Raw genomic sequence first — 11,193 nt, 5'->3', positions numbered from 1 at the left:
TGCTCCCCCCAGCCCCCGGCATCGAGGGGCCGCCAGCGAGGGGCCGGGAAAGGGATTTAATTAAAAACAGGCGGTGAGAGCAGAGAGGGAAGGGGATGGGCGAGCGGTGGGGGCCCCCCCCCCAGCCCTCCCGCCCCCGGACCCCCGGGACGGGCTGCACACGGCTCGGCCCCTGTGACTTGGCCGGCGGAGCCCACCCGCCTCCGGGCCAGGGCCGGATCCTGGCTCACCAAAGGGAATGGAAAAAGAAGTGTTTCCAGATGGTCGGGGGGGGGCCTCCCCCCTTTTCCCATCCTGGCCCCCCACCCCCCCACATCCCAGCTCTGCACCGTGGGCCAAGCTCTGAGTTCAACCGCTGGTTATCGGAGCTCAGGATCTGACCGGGATAAACACCCCGGTGGGACCCCCACATCCTGGTGAGGAAGTGGGGGTGCCCCCAGCTCGGCCCCCCACCCCCTGGTGGACTGTGGCGGGGGGCTACAGGGTGACCTCGCTTCCACGGCCAGCTCCAGGCCTGACAACTGGCCTCGAGGCAGCCATCCTGCCTGGCATCCCCCGTGCCATCCCAGGGCCACATGGCCCAGGGGAATGCCACGATGCAACTGGGGTGTGCCGGGAAGCGGCACCGGGAAGGGGCACTGTTGCCGGGAAGGGGCAGTGGCGCCAGGAAGGGGCACCAGGAAGCTACACCGGGAAAGGGCACTGTTGCCGGGAAGGGGCAGTGGTGCCAGGAAGGGGCACCGGGAAGCGGTGCCAGGAAGGGGCACTAGGAAGTAGCACCAGGAAGGGGCAGTGGTGCCGGCGCTCACCACCTCTCTCCGGGGAGGGGTGGGTGGGTGCTGCCAGCCCCAGCTCGGTCACATCCCCAGAGACCACCGTGGTGAGCGTGGCGGCACAGGCACGGCCCCAGCATAAGGCCCTGCCCGGGGTCAGAGAGTATTTGGGGCTGGAGTCCGAGGACGGCGCTAGCGTGGGGTGTGGCGTAACTCGGGGGGGTATATTGGGGGGGGATAAGGGAGTGGGGGGCACTGGGGTGCGTCTAATGAGGGGACACTGGGATATTGCGATAATTGGGCGGGGGGTAGCGGGGCAGGGGGCACTGGGGTGGGTCTAATGGGGGGGACACATTGGGGGGGTAATTGGGGGTTAACGGGGCGGGGGGCAGTGACGGGGGGTGATCGGCTAGGGCAATGGGGGGGCAATTAGGTGGGTGGGCTCTGCCGGGGGGATAAATGAGTGGGTAGCAGCGGGGGGCGCCCAGTCCCCGCTCCCTCTCCTCCCCCGCTTCCTTGCCCGCTCGCCTCTTCCTCCTCCTCCTCTCCCGCCCACTTCTTCCGCTTCCGCCGGAAGTCGCGGGCGCTCCCTGATGACGTCATCGCCGGGCGCCGGGGCGGCCGCGCGCTCCTGCCATGCTCTGTGCGGGGGGGCCCCGCGTTGCCGCCGCCAGGGCCTGGGCCTGGGCCTGGGCCTGGGGCCGGGCCGGGGTCGCGGGGGTGAGGGCCGGGGTCGGGGCCGGGTCGGGGCCGTGGAGGGAGCGGTCGGAGGCCGCCACCCGCCCCGCTGATGGTCGCCCTCCCGCAGGTCTCGTCCGCCCCTACTGGCCCCCCCGCGGCCCCCGAGCCCCCCAGGGGTGAGTCCGTGGGGATACCGGGGAGGGGTCTGGGTGGGGACAGGGGGGACGGGGCGACCCAGGGGACCGGACGTCCCGGGGACAGCGGGGACGGGGTGTCTGTGGGGCTGGGGCCACCCTGGGGACAGGAGTGACAAGGGTCAGGGCAGCGGGGACAGGCTTTGGTGGGGTCAGGCCACTGGCGACACCGTGGGGGCAGCGGGGAGAGGGTGTCCATGGGGTCAGGGACACCCGGGGGACAGGGGCAGAGGGCGTCCGTGGGGTTGGGGCCACCCTGGGGACAGCAGGGACGGGTGACAATGGTCAGGGCAGCGGGGAGAGGGTGTCCGTAGCATCAGGGACACCGTGGGGATGTCAGGGACAGGGATGACAAGGGTCAGAGCAGTGGGGACAGGCTTTATTGGGGTCAGACCAGTGGGGACACCATGGGAACAGCAGAGGGAGGGTGTCCATGGGGTCAGGGATGCCCTGGGGACATCAGGGACGGGTGTGACAAGGGTCAGGGCAGGGGGGACACCCTGGGGACAGCAGGGAGGAGGTGTCCATGGGGTTGGGGACACTCTGGGGACAGCAGAGAGAGGGTGTTTGTGAAGTTGGGGACGCCCCGGGGCCCTCGTGGGTGGAGATGAGCAAGGTCAGGCCAATGGGGACAGATTTCTCTGAGGTCAGAGCTGCAGGGACATCAGGGACTGGGTGGCCATGGGGCTGGGGACATCTTGGGGACGCTGGGGGCTGGGGGTGTCAGGGGTGGGGGGGGCCTTGGGGCTGGGGATGTCAGGGACTGGGTGCCCGTGGGGCTGGGGACATCAGGGACCAGGTGCCCATGGGGCTGGGGACATCTTGGGGATGTCAGGGACTGTGGGGCTGGGGACATCTTGGGGATGTCAGGGACCAGGTGCCCATGGGGCTGGGGACATCCCGGAGGTGTCAGGGACTGTGGGGCTGGGGACATCAGGGGTGGGTGGCCGTGGGGCTGAGACTATCCTGGGGATCTCAGGGACTGGGTGGCCATGGGGCTGGGGGCATCAGGGATTTGGGGGGCCATGGGGCTGGGGACATCAGGGGTGGGGGGCCATGGGGCTGAGACTATCCTGGGGATGTCAGGGGTGGATGGCCATGGGGCTGGGGGCATCAGGGATTTGGCGGGCCATGGGGCTGGGGGCATCAGGGATTTGGGGGGCCATGGGGCTGGGGACATCAGGGACCAAGTGCCCATGGGGCTGAGACTATCCTGGGGATGTCAGGGGTGGGTGGCCATGGGGCTGGGGACATCAGGGGTGGGTGGCCATGGGGCTGAGACTATCCTGGGGATGTCAGGGGTGGGTGGCCATGGGGCTGGGGGCATCAGGGATTTGGGGGACTATGGGGCTGGGGTTGTTGGGGTGCGTGGCTGTGAAGCCAGGGATGTCAGGAGTGCGGGGACAAGCTGGGACGGATGTCCCCGGGCTTGGGGGGTCCGGGGTCCCCCTTTGTCCCTGGCTGGAGGTTCCCCGTGGCTCAGTGGAGCTGCCTTGTGTCCCCCCCCAGAGAAGCTGCTGCTGCCGACACTGCCGCGGTCCCCCGTCCTGCGGGCCTGCAGCGTCCCCGTCCCCCCGCACCGCTCCCCTGTGCAGGCCTGGGTAGAGTCGCTGCGGCACCACGATGACGAACGCCGGGGCCTGACCGACCTCCATCCCGATGTCTTTGCTGTCAGGCCCAGGTGGGGGTGGGGAAGCTGCCGGGGAGTGGGGGGAGCCATCGGGGGTGTGCTGGGGGTGGGTGGGTGGGGGTCCTTGGGTAGGGGTCCCCGCACTGAGTGCCCCCCGTCTCCCGCAGGCTCGACATCCTGCACATGGTGGCGATGTGGCAGAAGAATTTCAAGAGGATCGTGAGTATAGGGGGAGGTTTTGGGGGGGGCAAAGGGGGGTTTATGGGGGCAGGAGGAGGGCCGGGGGGAGGGGGAGTCTGGGAGGGGAAGGGGAGGCCTGGAATGGGGTCTGGAGAGGGATGTTTTGGGGAGGAGGAGGTGGTTTGGGGAGGGGAAGGGGAGGTCTAGGGAGGAGAGAGGAGGTCAGGGTGGGGGAAGGGAAGTCTGTGGGGGATGATGGAGGGGCTGGGGAGGAGAAAGGGGGGGAGAGGGGAAGAGGGAGGGGAAGGGGAGGTCTGGGGGGGAAGAGGGAGGGGAAAGGGAGGTCTGGGGGGATGAGGGAGGGTCTGGAGAAGGGAAAAGGGAGGTCTTGGGGGGCAGAGGGAGGCAGGGGGGTCACAGGGCAGCAGCCTGTCTCTGTGCTGGGGAGGAGGTGGCTGGGACCAGGACTCCTGCGTCCCCTCCCTGCGTGGGCAGGGGGATGGGGGGACATGAGGGGTCCGTCCCCGACTGCCCCCTTGTCCCCCCTCCCTGCAGAGCTATGCAAAGGTGAAAACGCGGGCGGAGGTGCGGGGGGGCGGCAGGAAGCCGTGGCGGCAGAAAGGGTCAGGCCGGGCCCGGCACGGCAGCATCCGCTCGCCCCTGTGGCGCGGGGGTGAGTGGCTGCGGGTTGGGGAGGGACCCCCAGATGGGGTGGGGGGGCTGCGGCCAGGCTCGGGGGGGTCACTGAGCCGGGACCCTTCACAGGGGGCATCGCCCACGGGCCGCGAGGTCCCACCAGCTACTACTACATGCTGCCCATGAAGGTGCGGGTGCTGGGGCTGAAGGTGGCGTTGACGGTGAAGCTGATGCAGGTACGACGTCCTCGGCATTTTGGGGGGGCTCTCGGAGGGGCTGGGGACACGGTGACACCCCCCCTTCATTAGTGATGTCCCCCTCCCCTCACAGGATGACCTGCACATCGTTGACAACCTGGAGATACCCACCACAGACCCCCAGTATCTGCTGGACCTGGCACGGTACCGGCACTGGGGCCGCTCCGTCCTCATCGTCGACGTGTGAGTGTGGGCAGCGCGGGCACGCGGGGAGCCCCAGGGATGGGCAGTGCTGCTGGGGGCTCCGGGGGTGTCCTGCCCCCCCCCCCCCCCCCAATTTCACTCACTTCTCTCCAGCAACGAAATGCCGGAGAACATCGGAACCGCGGCAGAAGGCCTGAAAACCATCAACCTGATTCCGGCGTTAGGTGAGAGCTACACGGACACCGTGGCTGCTGTCCCTGGGGGCCCCCCAAATCTGGCAGGGACCCCCACCCAAGCCCCCCGCCTCGTGTCTCCGCAGGTCTCAACGTGCACAGCATGCTGAAGCACGAGACGCTGGTGCTCACGCTGGACACCGTCACCTTCCTGGAGAAGAAGCTGCTGTGGCATGACACCCGTTACTCGGCCCTCTACCCCTTCTCCCTGCCCTACAGTGACTTCCCCTAGCACCCCCCCAGGCAGGGTGAGACCCCCCCCGGTCAGGATCCAGCCCCCATCCCTTTGGAAAGGGTATTTGGGGGACTGTTTCGTGCTGCTGTGGCCATTAAAGTGAGGTTTCTCCTGGCTGGTGCTTTTCTTTGTGCTTGGGGGGCGGGGTTTGCTCCCACCTCCCTTTGTGTGTCCCCCCATATTTGCAGTCCCTTTGCAGCCCCCCCTGTTATTTGCAGGGCTGTGGGGTGCCATGTTTGGTGTCTGTGCGTGGCTGGGACTTTCAGGACCAGCACGGCGGAAGGGTTTGCCCCCTCCCCACCCCAGCAGCAAGCCCGGCCACCCCTTCCTCCTGCGAGGGGCAGAGCTGGAGCCCCCCCACCACCGACATGTCGGGGTTCAGCCGCCCTTGCCCGAGCTGGTGTTTTGCTGGGAGTTTTTCTCACCGCCGGGGATGGCGGTTGGGGTTTCTGGGTGTTACTGGTGAGGCAGGAGGAGGGTGGGCCTGGCAGTTTCCGTCCCCCGGTCTCCTCCCCAGCGTCCAGGGCTCTGGTGCAGGAAGGCAAATGCCAGTTGCGGAATAAGCGGAGGAAATGCCGTAAGAGCTAACAGTTCCCTCGCCCCGTCTAGCGGCAGTACTGCGCCCGTCGGGGCTGGATGATGATGGATCCTTGCTGGAGCTGGGGGTTGATGGTGTTGCTCTGTCTTCTTGTGCCGGGGGGTGAGTTGGGGTGGGGGCGACACCTTCCCCTTGCCCTTCCCAGGCCTGGCCGGGACACTGGGACCTCACCAGCGTTGCAGTTGGGTCCCGGTGCGTGTGGGTCCCCGCCGGTGAGGTGGCAGAAGAGGCTGGGGGTGGTTTAGGGGGATCCCAAGGTGGGTCATAGCGCTGATCTCCCACCACAGTGCTGGTTTGGGTGTATGGTGGGGCTGGGCACGGCACCGCAGCCACCAGTCTGGGGGTGTTGGTGTGGAAATGACTCTGTTTTTTTAGCCATATCCTGGGCAGGACTTGGCTAACAGGCACCAGATCTGCCCACGCCTCGCTGCGGGGGGGGGTTGCACCCAGCTCCGGGACCACAACTAGGTCCTGCCGTAACTGGGTGCCCTCTCCCAGGGCACCCCGTTCCCTGCCGGGTGTCCATCTCCCCCGAGGAACCGACAGTGGAGTTTGGCACCTCCCTCCTCCTCAATTGCACCAGCTCTTGCCTTAACTACAGCCGCCTGAGCTGGGAGGTCTCCATCACCAAGGTGGGGACGCAGGGACCCGGCTGGCTGTCCCTCAGCATCCCCAACGTCACTGACTGGAGCTTGGAGCTCCAGTGCTTCGGCAGTTTTGGGCAGCAACGGGTTATCACCAGCACCACCCTCCGTGCTTACCGTAAGGACCGTGGCATGGTTGGGGGGGTGGCGTGGGGGGGGTCCCAGCCCCTCACCAGTCACCTACATCGCCTGTTGTCCTTCCCCGCAGGGTTGTCACCCCCCCAAATTTACCTAGAGGGTGACATAGTGGCGGGCAAAGAGGCGCGTGTCACCTGCAACACGTCTGCTCAGGTCTCCCCCGGCGAACCCCCAAATCTCCACCTGACGCTGCAGGGTGAGGGGCTCCCCCGCAGCACCCACCAAGGTCCCTCCGTGGGGTTGGATTTCACGGCGCGGCCGGAGCAGCACAACCGGCAGTTGACGTGCAAGGCCGTGTTACAGCTCGGGCGCCATATGGTCAACGCCAGCACCACGGCCGTGCTGCAGGTCTGGGGTGAGTTTGGGGACGGGGATGTAGGGGGTGAGCTGAGGGGGGACTGGGCAGAAAGACCCCTCAAGGCTGGAAATGCCGGTGGCGCGGTGCAAGCCCTAGGTGCCCCGTGGCTGGGGTGGTCTCTGGCACTAGGGTGGGGAGGAGAGGGGGCACCCAGTAGGGCTCTGGGTGCCATTTCTCTGCCCCCCTCCCTCCTCCAGCCGCCCCCCACAATGTCTGTGTGAGGGCACAGCACACTGTCTTCACCACCGGTGACAACCTCACGGTGATGTGCCGGGCGGAGGGGAACCCCCCACCGCGGCTCCGCTGGGAGTTACCCACCAACAGCAGCTGGGAGCTGTGGGACGGCGGCGCCACCGTCACCATCCCGGCCGCCCAACGGGAGCACGGCGGCACCTACCGCTGCCTGGCCGAGAACCGCTACGGTGCCGGTGCTGCCAGCGTCGACATCCTCTTCCAAGGTGAGCGGTGCCCGCGGTGGCACCTGGTGGCACCCAGTCCTGGGCCAGGGCCGGGTGCCACGGCAAAGGGTCGCCCCAGAGTGGGTGTAAGCGATGGAGAAAGGGGATGGAGACGGCGTCTCCCGGCGATGCCTATCCCGGTGCCCAGCTCAACCCCGTCCTCTCACCGCAGGATCCTCCCGCAGTCCTGTGATCCCCATAGCCGTAACCTTGGCCGTGGTGATGGCCGTACTGGTCGCTGTCACCCTCTCCTGGTGGTTTTACCATGCCCGAGGCTGGAAGCCGATGCCGGATGGATCCCAGCCCGACTAGTCCTGCCTGGCTGGGCCGTACGTGGGAGCCAAGAGAGATTGTTTTATTTTTAACCCTCTGCCTCTGTGTATTTTTCCCACCTTTTCCCTTCCCACGCACCGTCACGCCTGCGCCCTACCAGCAAAGGGGGAGGCTGAAGGCACCGCCTCCGGGCATCGATCCCAGAGCGTTGGGTTTGGAGGGGAAGATCCTGGGCAGGTCTGCGCGTAGCTGCAGCGGGGCCATTTCCTGGCACTCACGTGGCTGAGCATTAATGAGCCGCCCTCGCTGGTGGGAGTCAGCCCCTGCTTTCGCTTCGGGCTCAGGGCGCTTGGTGCTGGCTGTCCTGGGGCTCGGAGCTCGCCACAAGCGTGCGATGGGACCCCGAGGCTGCAGTGAGCGTGCAACGGGGCTCGGAGCTCGCCACAAGCGTGCAATGGGACCCCGAGGCTGCAGTGAGCGTGCAACGGGGCTCGGAGCTCGCCACAAGCGTGCAATGGGACCCCGAGGCTGCAGTGAGCGTGCAACGGGGCTCGGAGCTCGCCGCAAGCGTGCAACGGGGCTCAGGGTGCACAGTGATGCTGCCAGGGGCTGTGTGGTGCTGCTGCTGCTCCGCGGCTGGGCTGCTTGGCACGGGAGCAGGTGGCGGGCAGGATTTATTCTCTGGCAGAGGGAATGGGGGACAGGCAGAGCCGCAGCAAGGCCAGGAAGACGCACGGGTGCTTGGCATGCGGTGTAGCCGGGAGCAGAGCACGCGTGTGGCCCTGCCACGTGCGGGTGGGGTGGGGGGATGCCGGGGCAGCCCCTGACCAGGCCCCACAGCAGCCGGATGCAGGAGGAAACAGCTTAAGTGCCTGGTCCTGCTGGAAGCTGCCCTGGTGGCAAGAGGGGCCAAGGCCCTGTCCTGCCTTGGGGGCTGCATCCTGCACAGGGGTCACGGCCAGCACGGGGGGGACTGTATGGGGGTGTCATATCCTGTACAGGGACTGTGCTCTGCGCAGGGGCCGTGTCCTGCACCAGGGACTGTGTCCTGCTGGCTCAGCACTGGTGGCCGGGGCAGGACTGTCGCTGTATGGCCACCACTGGTGGCACCAGCACCGCAGCCCCCCCGTCCCTGCCAATCTGTTCCTGTGTCCTGTCCCCCATGTCCCTCCCCATCCATCTCCTGTCCCCCTTGTCCCTGCCAATCCACCCCTGTGTGTCTGTCCCTAGTGCTCCTAACAACCCATCCCTCTGTCCCTGTCCCCCATGTCTCTGCCGAGCCATCCCTGTGTCCCCCACCTCCCTCCATCCAACCCCATGTCCCTGTCCCCCATCCCTACCCCATCCATCCCCTGTCCCCCAGCTCCCTACTAACCTATCTGTGTCCCTGCCCCCCGTGTCCCTGCCCCCCATGTCCCTGCCAATCCACCTCTGTGTCCCCCATGTCCCCATCCCCTGTGTCCCTGTCCCCCCATATCCCTGCCAATCCACCCCCATGTCCCTGTCCCCCCTGTCCCTGCCAATCTGTCCCTGTGTCCCCCATGTCCCCATCCCCTGTGTCCCTGTCCCCCCATATCCCCACATCCCCACCAATCCACCCCCATGTCCCTGCTAATCTGTCCCTGTGTCACCCATGTCCCCATCCCCCAGGCCCCCCATCCATCCCCCTGTCCCTGCCCCCCTGCCCCTGTGTCCCCATCTCCCATGTCCCTGACAATTCACCCCCATGTCCCTGTCCCCCAGGTCCACCCTCATCTGTCCCCTGCCCCCTGCCCCTGCCCCCTACCCCTGTGTCCCCATCTCCCATGTCCCTGACAATTCACCCCCATGTCCCTGTCCCCCAAGTCCACCCTCATCTGTCCCCTGCCCCTGTGTCCCCATCTCCCATGTCTCTGCCAATCCACCCCCATGTCCCTGTCCCCCCATCTCTGACAATTTTCCATGTCCCTGTCCCCCAGGTTCCCCCCATCCATCCCCCTGTCCCCCAGGTCCCCCCATCCATCCCCCTGTCCCCCAGGTCCCCCCCATCCATCCCCCTGTCCCCCATGTCCCTGTCCCCACAAGTCCCTCCCGTCGCCCCCATTCCCCAGCCTGCTGAGCCCGCACCAGGGCAGGAAATGCCCTTTGCCCACCGTGGCCTCCAAACCCTGACGCGTGCGGGACGGGGAAAGGTTGCCAGCAAGATAAGAGGTTCCTGCTGGGAGCCAGGCCAAAGGGCAGCAGCGGCTGCCCTGCATTCCTGGCGCTGCCAGCACGGCGGGTCCCGAACCAGCCCAAGGATGGGGACGAGCCACCCGGGGGGTGGTGGCACCGCGGCCATCGAGACGGGGGCAAGGCTGGAGGACGCCGCAGGAGCCGCCACCGGCCGCGGTGGGGACGTGGACGCCAGGTTGGAGTGTTTCGGCGGCAGCTCTCAGGGAGGAACTTCGCTGCCCCGGCACAGTTCCCATTGAGGCGCGTGGGTTCGCTGCCGGGTGCAGAAGTGAAACCCCACAGCCATGAGAAGCTGCGCCGGACTTTCCTGCCCCTGACGGCGCTGGAGCCAGCGTGGCGGCAGCACGCTGGCGGCAAAAGGGACAGCGCAGGGGCTGTGTCCGGAAAATAAAACACTGGGGAGCCAGGGGCCCTTGCTGTGCCAAGGGTTGCTGTGGAGGGTTGCCAAGGCAAACGGGCTCTGCCTCCCGGGGTCCGTCTGCTGCCCGTTCCTGCACCCCCGCGGTTCCCATTAGCCGAAAAAATTCCCTTGCGTTGAAAAATAATGAATAGAAAAGAGGAAGCTGGGTGTTTCGGCGCATTCAGTTCACCCTTCCCTTGTGTTCACGATGAGGTCACCCGGCTGCCCTCGCAGCACCCAGTAGTGACTTCACCCACCCACGGCTGGGTAACTGCTGGATCATGCGTCTGGGGTGGTAGGAAATCACATTTTGGGTGCATAATGCTGATCCCCGCCCCCCCGGACTGGGTTTGGGGGTGCAGGAGGGGACCCCCCCCCCGGTCACCTCCTCTCTCAGCTGGCAGCACCCAGCCCTTACCCCACGGCAGCCGGCATGGCACTGGGGCTCAGCCGTGGGGATCCCTGCGGCACCGCGGGCTGGAGCGAGCCCTGTGGGGCCAAGCGGCTGCAGCAGCTGGGGCAGGGGGGCAGGAAAACTGCCCCATCCCAGGGCAGGGGCAGAAAAACTGCCCCATCCCAGGGCAGGGGGGCAGGAAAACTGCCCCATCCCAGGGCAGGGGGACAAGGGGGCAGAAAAACTGCCCCATCCCAGGGCAGGGGGGCAGGAAAACTGCCCCATCCCAGGGCAGGGGGAGAAGGGGGCAGGAGAACTGCCCCATCCCGGGGCAGGGGGGCAGGAGAACAGCCCCATCCCGGGGCAGGGGGGCAGGAAAACTGCCCCATCCCAGGGCAGGGGGACAAGGGGGCAGAAAAACTGCCCCATCCCAGGGCAGGGGGGCAGGAAAACTGCCCCATCCCAGGGCAGGGGGAGAAGGGGGCAGGAGAACTGCCCCATCCCGGGGCAGGGGGGCAGGAGAACAGCCCCATCCCGGGGCAGGGGGGCAAGAAAACTGCCCCATCCCAGGGCAGGGGGGCAGGAGAACAGCCCCATCCCGGGGCCGGGGGGGCAGGAGAACAGCCCCATGCCGGGGCAGGAGTGCAGGGGGGCAGGAGAGCTGCCCCAGGACGGGGCCGGAGCCCACCGGCCAGTCCCCTCCAGTCCCCCCCCAGCCCCCGGGGTCGCCCGCTGCTCCGGGGGAACCCCGCC

General features: G+C 67.2%; 2 protein-coding genes across 2 annotated transcripts; both read left to right on the top strand.

The window, feature by feature from the left end:
* The first annotated feature begins 1,346 nt into the window (after positions 1–1,346).
* Positions 1,347–5,077, top strand: MRPL4 (mitochondrial ribosomal protein L4). Its single transcript, XM_064475621.1, has 9 exons — positions 1,347–1,493; positions 1,582–1,630; positions 3,158–3,329; positions 3,446–3,497; positions 4,014–4,131; positions 4,224–4,330; positions 4,425–4,534; positions 4,649–4,719; positions 4,815–5,077. Exons 1-9 carry the CDS (start codon positions 1,410–1,412, stop codon positions 4,958–4,960), a joined length of 909 nt encoding a protein of 302 aa, XP_064331691.1. The 5' UTR covers positions 1,347–1,409; the 3' UTR covers positions 4,961–5,077.
* A 254-nt stretch (positions 5,078–5,331) lies between these two features.
* Positions 5,332–7,524, top strand: LOC135310100 (hemicentin-2-like). The gene is made up of 6 exons (XM_064437120.1): positions 5,332–5,425; positions 5,546–5,663; positions 6,163–6,323; positions 6,414–6,698; positions 6,899–7,159; positions 7,332–7,524. Exons 1-6 carry the CDS (start codon positions 5,332–5,334, stop codon positions 7,469–7,471), a joined length of 1,059 nt encoding a protein of 352 aa, XP_064293190.1. The 3' UTR covers positions 7,472–7,524.
* The last annotated feature ends 3,669 nt before the right edge of the window (positions 7,525–11,193 follow it).

The sequence above is a fragment of the Phalacrocorax carbo genome, chromosome 30, assembly GCF_963921805.1.
Source record: "Phalacrocorax carbo chromosome 30, bPhaCar2.1, whole genome shotgun sequence".
In the NCBI taxonomy this organism is placed as follows: Eukaryota; Metazoa; Chordata; class Aves; order Suliformes; family Phalacrocoracidae; genus Phalacrocorax; species Phalacrocorax carbo.
Note: the sequence above shows the minus strand (reverse complement) of the source record. Positions and strands in the feature narration are given on the sequence as shown.

Excerpts from the sequence above, each read along its gene's own strand:
- MRPL4 (XM_064475621.1), top strand. The coding sequence starts at position 1,410 with ATGCTCTGTGCGGGGGGGCCCCGCGTTGCCGCCGCCAGGGCCTGGGCC. Across the intron at positions 4,331-4,424 it reads TGACGGTGAAGCTGATGCAG|GATGACCTGCACATCGTTGA; the intron begins GTACGACGTCCT and ends CTCCCCTCACAG. Across the intron at positions 4,535-4,648 it reads TCCGTCCTCATCGTCGACGT|CAACGAAATGCCGGAGAACA; the intron begins GTGAGTGTGGGC and ends ACTTCTCTCCAG.
- LOC135310100 (XM_064437120.1), top strand. The coding sequence starts at position 5,332 with ATGTCGGGGTTCAGCCGCCCTTGCCCGAGCTGGTGTTTTGCTGGGAGT. Across the intron at positions 5,664-6,162 it reads CTGTCTTCTTGTGCCGGGGG|CCGCCTGAGCTGGGAGGTCT; the intron begins GTGAGTTGGGGT and ends CCTTAACTACAG. Across the intron at positions 6,324-6,413 it reads CACCACCCTCCGTGCTTACC|GGTTGTCACCCCCCCAAATT; the intron begins GTAAGGACCGTG and ends CCTTCCCCGCAG.